The sequence below is a fragment of the Palaemon carinicauda genome, chromosome 19, assembly GCF_036898095.1.
Source record: "Palaemon carinicauda isolate YSFRI2023 chromosome 19, ASM3689809v2, whole genome shotgun sequence".
Taxonomy (NCBI): Eukaryota; Metazoa; Arthropoda; class Malacostraca; order Decapoda; family Palaemonidae; genus Palaemon; species Palaemon carinicauda.
The window spans coordinates 7,348,415-7,362,930 of record NC_090743.1 but is presented as its reverse complement, the minus strand read 5'-3'; the positions used below and the strand labels follow the sequence as shown (position 1 = coordinate 7,362,930).

Here is a 14,516-nt window from a genome sequence, read left to right as displayed (position 1 = left end):
TGTATTTAAGAACTTGGGAATGGTCAGACATCTTGAATTTAGAGGTAGTCAAGGGGGAATTCCAAAATTAAGCAAAGATCGTTAACCAATGAATCAAATTAATTCCAAAAGCTTGCTAAGCTAAGGATAAAGCTTCCTGAACAGCGAAGGCTAAACTTCAGAGCAAATACATCACCAAATCGTGAACAAAAGACTCCAAAATCAACAGCGTATCCATGTAGGTCTTGCCGGCGGCACGACAGAGGAAAAATTGAGGTCTTGTTGACAAGAAGTACTTGAGTACCTGACCACAGATGGCGCTGTTGAGCCCACCCCCACCTGGATAGCGATCGCTGGCGTATCCCGACCGTAGATTTCTGTCGGGCAACGGAGTTGACAGCTACATGATCATCGGGTAAGATTAATATTGAAAAATATTCCTTGAAAAAAGTTTACCAAACGAAAAGAAAAACTACAGCAGGTAGATAATAAACCTGTGCTTACAGATTCATCACTTAAAAGCTGCCAATCTGGCTCATTCTTCCTTTAGCCTTAACCTTTTGTCACCAAGAATGTTGAGCCGTGAGGTGGAAAATTTATATCCTAAATAAAGGGTTTCATTATAAAAATGTAAATTTGTTTTTAAAATTGTTTTACTGAAAACTTATTACTTTTGTTATCCAAATCACTATTTAGGGGGAGACAAATTAGGATGTCAGAGTCATCAACTAATAATACTCCTAAGGTTAATGAATTGTGTCCGAGATAGAACCGTAAGTACTAATAGTAATAAAAATTTTTACATCAAAGTAATTATTTCGATACATGTACTTACCAAAGTTCATAGCGGTCCCCTAACTGATAGTGATAGCCTCAAACCATAAATATAGAATAAAAAATCTTCTACAGATCCCTTTGTAGCCCTGTGAAGCACTCATAAACTTCATTTGACCACCACCTAAACAGGTGACTGTCTTCTGAGCATGGGAATTTCCTTGTTCTCGTCTTCAACTCGTCATCCACTACTGTAGGTGAGGAGGAGGGAGGAAACACTTATGAACTTCAGTAAGTATTGAAATACGGACACTGTTCATTTCAGTAAATCTCACTAAATTTCCTTTCTGCCTACCACACAAGACTAGGAGGACAGCATTTGTGGTAGAGTTATAATGTAGTTCCAAAAGGGAATATTCAGAGATAAATCTTGATTGTAAGGGTCTTTCCTGTACTCGAGTGAGTTCTAGGGCTCTCTGGGTTGTGGAAATCTTTTCTACCTGTGTCTTTCCTTTTATAACCAATAAGTGGCTTTTTCTGAACATCTCAATACTAATGCAACAATACCGTACCGAGATTAAACCTAACCAAACTAGTCCCTAAACCTACTTTATACACTTAGAACTACTGTATAGTATTTGTTAAAACTTTTCTAAATTAGTCTTCCTATGCTACTAAAGATCCTAGTGACTAATTATCTTCATTGCTAACCATAGCCCTATGCAGATAATGCAGAGAAAAGACCAAAGAGCTTCTCCAATGAGACATTTTCAAACGAGCCCTAAAGACAAATTCCTTAGGAAATTCAATGAAATGGTCAATCCCCTGACACTCTGGGACTTGACCTTTGCCAGTTTCAAGCACAAAGATTGAGATAATCTAACTCCACTAGACAGTTTCCTTACTGGGCCCTTAAACTTTGTCATCCTCTTGAGGTAGATTCACAAAGCTCTCACTGGGAAAGGTTTAAGCTCTGCTGGGTCATGACCCATAACTTCTTCTAAGGATGGGCTCTCTACATGTCTACTTTAGTGAAGTAGTTGTTCTTGGGCTCTGAACTCAGGGAGTAGGTACAAGAGTACTCCCTCCAATGAAAACTCCACCATAACTCAGAAGATATGCAACTTGCTGATTCTGTTAGCAGAGACTAAAGCTAACCAGCATAGAGTCTTGATTGTCAAAGCCCAAGAAAAGTAGGCTCCAAAGGCTAAAAGGGAGGTTTACTCTAGAACTACATTTCCGTTTCATCAGATTTTCTTCATGACCTTTAGTTCTCGATGATAGACCTGATCGTGCCCCTGAGCAAAGAACTATTACTCGAATCTAAGCCCATATGTAGAAGAATGGAGGACAGCATGGACCTGTGGCCCTTAATACATGGGACCTAAAACTTCTTTTCATATATGAGAAAAATAAGAAGTCCATTATAGTGAATGTTCACCTGATACTGATAACAGCTTGCTGATGCCTTTACTATTGGAAGCTATGATTGATTGTTTAGCAGACTTGGAAAACCCTTTTGTTCTGTGTAGACAGTGCGGTCAGATGAATCATGAGGGTGTTTTGATGCAACAGGTTTTCTGTTGTCTGGAAGTACTTGGTCTTCATACCACAATGTTTTGTCGACTATTAGACCAAAATGTCTGTGAATCACTACATCTGAGACAATATTGTAAGGGGCTATGACAGTTATCCTTGCAATAAGGGCATTCCTGAACTTGTTGACCACTTGACGAATCATGGAGAATGGGAAAAAACTGCAAATGTCCAAATTTAACCATTCTTGAAGCATGGCATCAACTGCCACACCAAGGAGATCCTGATCTGGGGAGCAGTAAACGCCCAAGTAGACAGCAAACATTGAAAGTCTGCTTCCTATGCACCTTAAAAAGGTTCAGGCATACCTGTGAATGCAGTGACCTGTCCTCTCTGACTCGACTGGTAATTCAGAGTATTTCACTCCAAGGGAAAATAGGGGAATGACATAGCTTTGTATAAAATTCAGGCAAGTGAACTTCAATGTATCAAATATGTTATGTATGGAGTTATTAGGGTGAAAAACACACACACGGAGTTTAGTATAGACCAAACACAATTTCACTGTTGTGTTTTAGAAAATATGTGCAATTAGCAAAATATTCTTTTTATATTAAACATATTCTCATAAAATACTGAGCTTTAAAAGGAAGTACACTAATTTCTATTAAACTATACTGAAATTAACTTAAAAATATCCTTTATAAGTCTCTTTCTTTGCATTCCAGATAAGATTCCATTACAATAATATTTGGATATCCTTAGCAGACAAAACTGACATTCCATAACCAAATTCATACTTACACCCGCTACAAATAAAGCACTGACTGGCTTGTGATCACTGATCTTCAACGATGGATGTGACCTGTATTCACGCTGCTTAATAGTATCACCATACCACAAAATACGATCACACCAAGCTGGATCTCTTGCTTTTTCACTGGAAAGTTCATAAAAATTAAAAACACAAAGCCACAAAGGTTAAATTTAAAAAATATGAAGCAAATTCTTTTTTAAATAAAAAACATATATGAAGTTAAGATTAACAAATCAGTAGCGTTCTCATTTGTTTCCACATGAAGTACCATCAACATGGTTAAAGACTTGTTACATTTTCCTGAGAGTTTAACCACAAATATGATAAAAACTGAAATCTCAATACTAAAACAACTTTCTTCACCTAGTCTACTTATCTAATAATACATTTCTGTTGTATTACACAACTTTCCTACATCACAATTTTCAAGGCATAATAAAAATCAAACATATCTTTAGGACTTCAGACTATAAATTTTTAATATTCTTATCCTAAATTTATTTATGTCTATGAATATCACCAGATGTTCATGGTCCTTCTCTCTCAAAGCTAGGGATGTGCAACTGCCAATAGCATCATAAGCTCTGTCTTTATGCCATTGCGGGGGAGACCTAGTATTCAAAGCATGATCTATTACCTGTCAAATCTATGATATAGTATTCTTCCTGACTTTCCTTTCGACTCTGACCGTGTTAAACATTTTCTTTGCATGTAAGTGAGCTCATGTGGTTATTTTGAGGGAATACCTCAGAACCCTCATGGGGCAAAGTAACTATTGATCTGGATCACTAGTTACGAACGAAGATTCTAGGAACCGCTATGGCCGGATTTTGAGTCTTAGCCGTGAACTCATGGATGAGGCCGAGTGTTATGTCCCCATCCCGTAGAATGGATGTCGTAAGAAAGATCATGCAACTTGCTGACCCTCTTAGCTGAGGCGAGAGCGAGAAGGAAGACCATCTTAAGTGTCAAGTCATGGTCAAATGACTGACGCGGCAGTTCATAAGGCATTCCTTTCAGAGATCGTAGTACATAGTACATGGACTACGTTCCAAGGAAGAGGTCTAACTTCTAGGTGAGGACGGGTATACTCAAAATTCTGTGTGAGGAGACACAATTCTGTCAAAGAGGAAAACTTAACTCCGCTTAGTGTGAAGTCAAGACTTAAAGCCGTGTGACATTCTGTCATGGTCGAAACCGTGCAGGGCTTTCCTCCCGAAGTACAGCAAGCTTCGTTGTCAAGGGGAGAGAGATATCGAGCGGCACCATGCCTTTCTTGTAATCTCCCTTTCATTCTCATCTCCCATCACTGGCACCTCAATACCTGCAATAGCAATTTTATCTGCTTCCCTCTTATCCTCAACATTCAGCAACCTTTCAAAATATTCAGCCCATGTTTTCCTTGCCTCCTTTCCTTTCAAAGATCTTCCATTTTCATCTTTCACTGTCTCTTCACTTTTTGATCCACCCCTCCTTACTCTCTTCACTTCTTTCCAAAACTACTACTTGTTCTCTTCATATGAACAACCCAATCCCTGACCGCACCTCCAGACAGCAGCCCTCTTTGCCTCAAATACCTCACATTTTACTTTCACATTTTTCTCTCTATATCTTTCATACTTCTCTACATTTTACTCTGCAGCCATTCTTCAAATGCCACTCTTTTTCTCTTCCACTTACATCTTCACTCCTTCATTCCACCATTCACTACCCTTGCTCATGCTGCCTCCAATAATCCTCTTGCCACACACATCACTTGCAATCCCAACAAAATTCGGTTTTACTAACATCCACTCATCCTCAAGATTACCAGTTTTTCTCACTTTCACCATTTCACCATGTCGTATGCATCTTCCAATCTTTCTTGATATTCACTTTTCACCTCTGGGTTTTTCAATTCTGCAACTTTCATTACCTCCCTTTTACATCCTCCCATTCTATTTACCCAATCTTTTACTACATCTAATTTTCCTTCAACCAAAAAATTATCAGACATATTACTAGCTATACCCATAAAAATAAAATATCCTTAAAAAATCCTAAGGCCCAAAGATAAGTTTTTGTGTTCTTGTGTGTTTCCCATTTAATAAAATTAGTCATAAATAATTCTATTGACTCAGGTTTCTCCTTAATAACAGTGTGTGTATTTCACGTGCTATCATACAACAAAGGCTTAGTAAAACCCTGACAGAATTTGGGCTTGCATATACTGTGTGTGAAATTATTTTAAATATAACTGGTCGACAAAGGCAGCGCGTTAAATTAGGCAAAAAGATATTATTGGAGCGTTAAAACTGGAATAAACATAGAATTATATTCTATTAATGAATGACTGGTTTGACACGGAGAATTCTACATCTATGTACTGAGAGTTTGGAAAAGCAATGATTTTGGTATTGATGTAGAAAAACAAGCAGATACACTGCTTAAGGTCATCAAGGTAGTGAATATTATAAGAGTTAAAAAGTCTTAATCAAGGTAGTGAATATTATAAGAGTTAAAAAGTCTTAATCAAGGTAGTGAATATTATAAGAGTTAAAAAGTCCTAATCAAGGTAGTGAATATTATAAGAGTTAAAAAGTCTTAATCAAGGTAGTGAATATTATAAGAGTTAAAAAGTCTTAATCAAGGTAGTGAATATCATAAGAGTTAAAAAGTCCTAATCAAGGTAGTGAATATTATAAGAGTTAAAGTCTTAATCAAGGTAGTGAATATTATAAGAGTTAAAAAGTCCTAATCAAGGTAGTGAATATTATCCATCCATATCCATATACCAAAGGCACTTCCCCCAATTTTGGGGGGTAGCCGACATAAAAAAAAAAAAGGGGAACCTCTACTCTCTATGTTCCTCCAGCCTAACCAGGGACTCAGCCGAGTTCAGCTGGTACTGCTAGGGTGCCACAGCCCAACCTCCCACATTTCCACCACAGATGAAGCTTCATACTGCTGAGTCCCCTACTGCTGCTACCTCCGCGGTCATCTAAGGCACCGGAGGAAGCAGCAGGGCCTACCGGAACTGCGTCACAATCGCTCGCCATTCATTCCTATTCCTAGCACGCTCTCTTGCCTCTCTTACATCTATCCTCCTATCACCCAAAGCTTTCTTCACACCATCCATCCACCCAAACCTTGGCCTTCCTCTTGTACTTCTCCCATCAACTCTTGCATTCATCACCTTCTTTAGCAGACAGCCATTCTCCATTCTCTCAACATGGCCAAACCACCTCAACACATTCATATCCACTCTAGCCGCTAACTCATTTCTCACACCCGTTCTCACCCTCACCACCTCGTTCCTGATCCTATCTACTCGAGATACACCAGTCATACTCCTCAGACACTTCATCTCAAACACATTCAATTTCTGTCTCTCCATCACTTTCATTCCCCACAACTCCGATCCATACATCACAGTTGGTACAATCACTTTCTCATATAGAACTCTCTTTACATTCATGCCCAACCCTCTATTTTTTACTACTCCCTTAACTGCCCCCAACACTTTGCAACCGTCATTCACTCTCTGACGTACATCTGCTTCCACTCCACCATTTGCTGCAACAACAGACCCCAAGTACTTAAACTGATCCACCTCCTCAAGTAACTCTCCATTCAACATGACATTCAACCTTGCACCACCTTCCCTTCTCGTACATCTCATAACCTTACTCTTACCCACATTAACTCTCAACTTCCTTCTCTCACACACCCTTCCAAATTCTGTCACTAGTCGGTCAAGCTTCTCTTCTGTGTCTGCTACCAGTACAGTATCATCCGCAAACAACAACTGATTTACCTCCCATTCATGATCATTCTCGTCTACCAGTTTTAATCCTCGTCCAAGCACTCGAGCATTCACCTCTCTCACCACTCCATCAACATACAAGTTAAACAACCATGGCGACATCACACATCCCTGTCTCAGCCCCACTCTCACCGGAAACCAATCGCTCACTTCATTTCCTATTCTAACACATGCTTTACTACCTTTGTAGAAACTTTTCACTGCTTGCAACAACCTTCCACCAACTCCATATAACCTCATCACATTCCACATTGCTTCCCTATCAACTCTATCATATGCTTTCTCCAGATCCATAAACGCAACATACACCTCCTTACCTTTTGCTAAATATTTCTCGCATATCTGCCTAACTGTAAAAATCTGATTCATACAACCCCTACCTCTTCTAAAACCCCCCTGTACTTCCCAGATTGCATTCTCTGTTTTATCCTTAATCCTATTAATCAGTACTCTACCATACACTTTTCCAACTACACTCAACAAACTAATACCTCTTGAATTACAACACTCATGCACATCTCCCTTACCCTTATATAGTGGTACAATACATGCACAGACCCAATCTACTGGTACCATTGACAACACAAAACACACATTAAACAATCTCACCAACCATTCAATTACAGTCACACCCCCTTCCTTCAACATCTCAGCTTTCACACCATCCATACCAGATGCTTTTCCTACTCTCGTTTCATCTAGTGCTCTCCTCACTTCCTCTATTGTAATCTCTCTCTCATTCTCATCTCCCATCACTGGCACCTCAACACCTGGAACAGCAATTATCTCTGCCTCCCTATCATCCTCAACATTCAGCAAACTTTCAAAATATTCCGCCCACCTTTTCCTTGCCTCCTCTCCTTTTAACAACCTTCCATTTCCATCTTTCACTGTCTCTTCAATTCTTGTGCCGGCCTTTCTTACTCTCTTCACTTCTTTCCAAAACTTCTTCTTATTCTCTTCATATGACTGACCCAGTCCCTGACCCCACCTAAGATCAGCTGCCCTCTTTGCCTCACGTACCTTGCGCTTTACTTCCACCATTTTCTCTCTATATTTTTCATACTTCTCTATACTATTACTCTGCAGCCATTCTTCAAAAGCCCTCTTTTTCTCTTCCACTTTTACCTTCACTCCTTCATTCCACCATTCACTGCCCTTCCTCATGCTGCCTCCAACAACCTTCTTGCCACATACATCACTTGCAATCCCAACAAGAGTTAAAAGAGTTAAAAGAGTTAAAAAGTCTTAATCAAGGTAGTGAATATTATAAGAGTTAAAAAGTCCTAATCAAGGTAGTGAATATTATAAGAGTTAAAAAGTCCTAACACACTCTATCTAGGGTTCAAAAAAGAATAATTTTATCATGTAAATACTCCACAGCTTTTTTTAATATGCTAAAAGCCTCTCATATTATTGACTACCTACTAACACAAAGATTAAATATAGATTGCCTTGAAAATTTCTTTGGGTATATAATAAATAACACAACTGGATGGTCACCATGATCATCCAAAATGCAGGGATTTTTAAATTTAGGGTAAAAATGTTGTTAGGGAAGGAAATGAAGGTAATAAGCTAAAGTTTAATATCACCTCAGTTGAAAAAATTGCTTTTCAAAATGAGACTGAAATATGTAGGATCCATGAAGATCACAAAGGTAGGTTTATGTATTAGATGGGTTTGTATAAGAAAAGTCTTTGCAAAACAGAAATACATACATACATATACCAAGGCACTTCCCCCAATTTTGGGGGGTAGCCGACATCAACAAATGAAACAAAATAAAAAAGGGGACCTCTACTCTCTACGTTCCTCCCAGCCTAACAAGGGACTCAACCAAGTTCAGCTGGTACTGCTAGGGTGACACAGCCCACCCTCCCACATTATCCACCACAGATGAAGCTTCATAATGCTGAATCCCCTACTGCTGCTACCTCCGCGGTCATCTAAGGCATCGGAGGAAGCAGCAGGGCCTACCGGATATTATAAGAGTTGAAAAGTCCTAACATAGTCTTTCTAGGTTCCAAAAGGGAATAATCTTATGTAAATCCTCCATTATTTTTTTGATATGCTAAAGCATCTCATATTATTGACTACCTACTAACACAAAGATTAAATAACACAACTGGAGGGTCACCATGATCATCCAAATGCAAGAATGTTCAAATTTAGGGTAAAAATGTTGTTAGGGAAGGAAATGAAGGTAATAAGCTAAAGTTTAATATCACCTCAGTTGAAAAAATTGCCTTTTAAAATGAGAAAGAAATATGTAGGATCCATGATCACAAAGGTAGATTTATGTATTAGATGGGTTTGTATGAGAAAAGTCTTTGCAAAAAAAAAAAATGTGATATAATAAAAAAATCTAAATCATCAGACTCCTTACCTGGAATCCCAATCATCACTATCGACATCATACTTGAAGGTAGGCTTGAAGGTAATTTCCCCCTCGGTGAATTTGTGGAAGATCCGGTTGTTGGCTTTTTGTTGAAGCAGCTGTTCATATTCCAGCAAAGCTTTAAACTCGCCACTACTTGCTAGTTCCCTGATATTCAGATCACATGGATTTATTCTATAGTTCATGTCGCCTATGAAATAGATGTGACTGTAAAAAAGGAAATGTTATTATTGTAGTGTATCAAAAACTATATTTGGATAAAATCATTCAACATCAGAAATTTTTTTCATATCATCATCACCATTAACACTGTGACAGTCTTAAAAAGGCTAAGAAAAATATTAAAAAAATTATTTGTTTTTTCCTAGTTATATTAACCCGAGTATTATGCGACCAAACTTTTAACTAGAAACAACGTACATTTTTGTAAAGAGGACAACTGGAATTATAATCCCACATAGCAAATGAGTAACTTGAGCTTCTAAAGAAGCGGCAATATGAACATCAGGTGAGTAAATAAATAAAAAAAAAAATCCTAAAATTCAGTTTTTCTGTAATAAAGTTTCCTATACTCACCAATAACTTGAGACTACATCTAATCAAAATGCGTAAATGCAACTTACTCATGATCTCTTATGGTTTTGGGAGGGCTATTGATGTTCATGTGGAAACATGTTCTTGTAAGTATACAATCATGATCTTCATTACGCCTTTCCAATTCATCCATATGAGCTGCCATGTGTGCATTAACAAAACAAATTGAAGTGCTGTGAAGATCCATTCTCACTGAAACTGCCCCTTTGTTTCCCTGGAAAGTATATGCTTCAATAAATATATACATAGAGAAAATTCTTTCTCCTAAAACTATCAACTTACCCTATTCTAAATTGTGAAACAAAGATAATAAAATGACTATTCTGTCAATTTTTGCACATTTCATGCAAACATTAAGTTAAAGTGATTGAACCATATAGCATTAAACTTTGCCTTTTCAGCTTATTCCTTAATAAATAATATGTAATGCTCGATACCTATCCTGGAATAATAAAAGATTACCAAGTCCATTTTAGATTGATATAATTTCCCTAACCTTTTTGCCATTTTAATCACTCATAACAGTAAGAGATACATATTGTGGTAAAGAATAAAGCATTTTTACTATATTCCACAAGCAAAAGAACATTTGATAGCATATATTAAATGCCAGACCTTATGGTGAAAGTAATCCTACTTATAGCCTATGTGTGGAGATGATATAACAATAGGATCTCGTGACCCTTTTGCAGTCCCCTTGAGATGCCTTTGCGGTCCCCCAGAGGACTGCGGACCCCAGTTTGAGCACCAGTCAATGTATAGTTAAAATACTGACACACTTACTGCACCTTGGAACTGCTTCATGAGGTGTGCACATTAAGAATCTACACAGTAATTTTGTATGATGAATATGCAACCTTGCTAAAATTATCCATGTCACTTTTATCCTTCTGTTTTGATGAATTCCATAGAAAAACAATTGACTTTATTTGCTTCAAGTTATTATTGTCAGATTCACTATTCCAGTTTGTTTGCCATTTTGCTACAAAAACATGCTTCATGATGGATACAATCTCTAAAGGGTAGTTTAATGTACTTTCATCGTAAAGCTATTAATGGTTTATTAGCTGCATCTGCCTTTTCATTACCAACAACCCCAACATGGGGAGGAATCCAGCATATTTCAATATTATTTCCTTGGGAATATTCTTTAATAAGCTCTTTAATATGTAATACCAATTGGTTCTCAAGAGTGTAACCTTTTAGGGTTTCTACGGCACTTCTTGAATTGATATAAATGACAATCTTACAATTCACCCATCTTTAATTGTTTTAATAATGTCAATTGCTAATAAAATCATGGATAGTTCAGATGTAAATATACTGATGCTTCACTAGCATATGAAGCGACTTATTTTGTCTGAAGATACTGCAGCTCAGCAGGCACCCATCAAAGGCTTAGAGTCATCAGCATATTGTACATAGCATACGGAGGTTCCTTTGAATATGTTCCAAGGCATGTACAGTGTTGCTAATTTCTTTGATAAATAAAGACGAGTGTATATTTTATTTTCTTTATGATCCAAGGTGGAGGTAAGAGAGATGGTTGAATAAGGTTCCTTCTGATATTTGTAAATGGTAATACCCTATTTGCTCTTATTGGGAATGGTGGTGCCTGATTGTTTATAAATATATCTTTTTCATTGGAGAATTAGTGAATAGGATCTGGCTCTTTGCATTCTTACAAATCTTGATGTAAGGACAAGGGGGGTTCTTTGCTTTCACATAATACTGAGATTGTGGAAGATTTAAAGGATCCACTACAAAGTCTTTGACCTCGACTGTTTATATGATCTAAAGAATTTCCAAGTAGCTTAAGATCCTGAGCCCTATGCTACCATAATCTATTCTTTGTATGACTAATGCTTTGTAGATCATTAGTAAAGTTGATTTCTTTGCACCCCATATGGTATGAGAAAAATTCACTATTAGATTGAGAGAATTAATACATTCAGAATTGATGCAAGATACATGTGCTTTCCAATTGAGGTGGGTATTGGATATTATTTAAAAACATTTTAACCTTCACTTGGAATTGGATTTGTCACCAAATGTGAGACGTATTTCTTGGTTTTGCTTCCATATGCTATTCTTATAAAACATTAATCCAGAAGTTTTTTTTCTGCAGAAAGTCTGAAACCAACAGATGTAGTCCAAACTTGTGTTTTTCGAATGGAGTTACTCAAGAGCTCTTGTATGTGACAAAGAATATTCAGAGTAGTATATTGTAAAGTTGTCCATACACAGGCTACTTTGCACTCCCTGTGGCATTCAAGCAACTATATCGTTCATTGACAAGGCAAAAAGAGTCTCACTTAAAACACTACCCTGAGACACCACAGTCAAGATTGTAAGATTTGGAACCAATATTCCTTATACAATTTTGGAAAGTTCTTCCACCAATAAAATTTGATAGAAATAGGACGGTGTTCTCGAAAACCTTAACGATGCAAGGATTTAGGTATTGAATGCCTCAAAGTAGTATTGTAACCCTTCTGAATGTCAATGAAAATGGCTACAGCGATTTGCATTTGTTCAAAACCTCTATATACACAATTTTCCGGCTATGACAGAGAGTCCAAGGTGGATCGCTCTGTTTGTGAGCCAAATTGTGAAGCTGATAAAATGTTATTATCACTTAAACATCAATTCAATCTATAATTTACCATTCATTCTAGTAATTTGTAAACACAACTGGTCAGTGAAATTGGTCTTCAAGTGTTTGGATTACTGGGATCTTTTTCTGGGTTAGCTAGTGGTACTATTAGTGCATGTTTCCATGCCTTTAAAAATAGATGTTCGGTCCAAAGATGATGATAGAATTCTAATAGATAGGCCTTTGCCAAAGGGGCTAGATTTCTTTATATAAAAATTTACATCATCTTTACCACGGGCGTTGAACTACAATTTGATAATGTAAATTCCAGCGCCTTTTCAGTAAATAATTTTTTTCTAATACATATCTGCCATAGTATCAAAATTCAGAGTAATTACTTCTTTTCTTTTGATGGATTAAAAGTGGGCATTCAAATTATGAACACTGCTTATGCTTTCAATATTTCGCCCAATAATATTTTAGATTTCATGTGTATTATGAACTAGTGCCCCATTATGTATAAATGCATATCTTGCAGGTTTGCTATCGGAACCTTTAATTTTCTAAATTGCTGCAACACCTGCATTATAATACGTTCTGATATATTACACACATATTTTTGCCACAATGTTATCCTGCCATTTATTGCTTCTTTTCTAAATTTAGCAGAAATCTTATTAGAATAACATTTCTATACACTAATTTCTATGGCTATATCAACCAGTTTCTAAATGGTATTTCCTAACATTAGGGGACCAGTACTTAAACTTCTAAATCTTATATCTAAAGTTTATAATTTTCTTCCAATTGTATGCTTTTCCTTTATCAACTGGATTAGTGTATAATGTCTGACCACCAAGGGACAGAGTGTTTCACTAGTCAAGCATTTAGCCAGAGGAATAGATTTCTCATCTGCTTGTGTGATGAAGTTTACTAAGAAACCATTAATTTCATCATGATCTTACGAATACTTAAAGTGAGGCCCTTGACCCGTATAAAATGTAAACTTATCCCGGTCAGCTTAATTCATATTATACCACTGAATGGGAGGACCTGATGTATGCCCTAACGTGGTTACTAAAACATGGAAAGGGTCACTGCTGTAAAAGGTCATCTAAGACATTCCACTGAAACCAATCGACAATGCTGTTAGAACAAAGAGTAAGCCTATTGAGGAATATGGTCCGGAATTTTTGAATAATAAGAGCTATCATCTATTGTTTAATGTACAGAGGCTATGATCACTCAATATTTTTTCCACCTTGGAACCATTTGTATCATAAGTAACACAAATAGTGTTCCAAAGAAGATTCTGGGCATTGAAGTCTCTAATTAATAAGGAATCTTCTTGCTTATCTGGGAATTCTTTGGGTAAATCTTGCAAATTATAGTTGTATAGGTTTGATTGTATACCGTACATTACAAATATTACAGGATTTATTATTCAGACAATTTAACTCCAGATAATTGAAATTCTTAAGCGCTTAATATTATAGTATCGTAAGTTACTTTGTTTTGAATATAGATCGCAGTCCCTACGTATCAGCACAAGGAACTAAGCAAGATGCTAGAGACTAATTTCCTACTGATGGAATAGTATTATTAGTATGCTATAGTCATATTGCAAAAGTTTTATCATCTTTCCATAATCTTTGAATTTCTCTTAGATGCAAATGGGCTTTAAGACCATCAATATTCCATTGAATTCTATATGGATTGAATATTAAGTAAACAGAGATGGATTTCTGCTGAGCAGAGCATTATTTCAGCTTATTTTGGAGCAGTTAGCTTTTTGTTTAGCTGCATAAGTACTGTACAGTACAGTATTACTTTTTTATCATGTTTTGGTTCTTTAGATATAATTTCCTGATGTTTACTCTGTGGTTTCCTCCTGATTATCATATAGGATCTGGTTATGTTTTTCTATATAATTTTCAAAATGATGTGCCTCTCTTACACAAGTTTTTATCAGATGATCAACACGCAATCAGTGGTGGCTTTCTAATCTCCTGCA

The 14,516-nt window shown here is 36.8% G+C and overlaps 1 protein-coding gene across 3 annotated transcripts in view; it reads right to left on the bottom strand.

Moving 5' to 3' along the window:
* Positions 1 to 14,516, bottom strand: part of Ocrl (Oculocerebrorenal syndrome of Lowe) — an 88,353-nt gene that overhangs the window by 22,056 nt on the left and 51,781 nt on the right. For all 3 annotated transcript variants that reach the window (XM_068393118.1, XM_068393119.1, XM_068393120.1), the window contains 3 exons: positions 9,936 to 10,120; positions 9,301 to 9,519; positions 3,094 to 3,229 (listed from right to left, as the gene is read on the bottom strand). In XM_068393118.1, the coding sequence (XP_068249219.1) occupies positions 3,094 to 3,229; positions 9,301 to 9,519; positions 9,936 to 10,120 (540 nt within the window). The remainder of the gene's footprint in view (positions 1 to 3,093; positions 3,230 to 9,300; positions 9,520 to 9,935; positions 10,121 to 14,516) is intronic.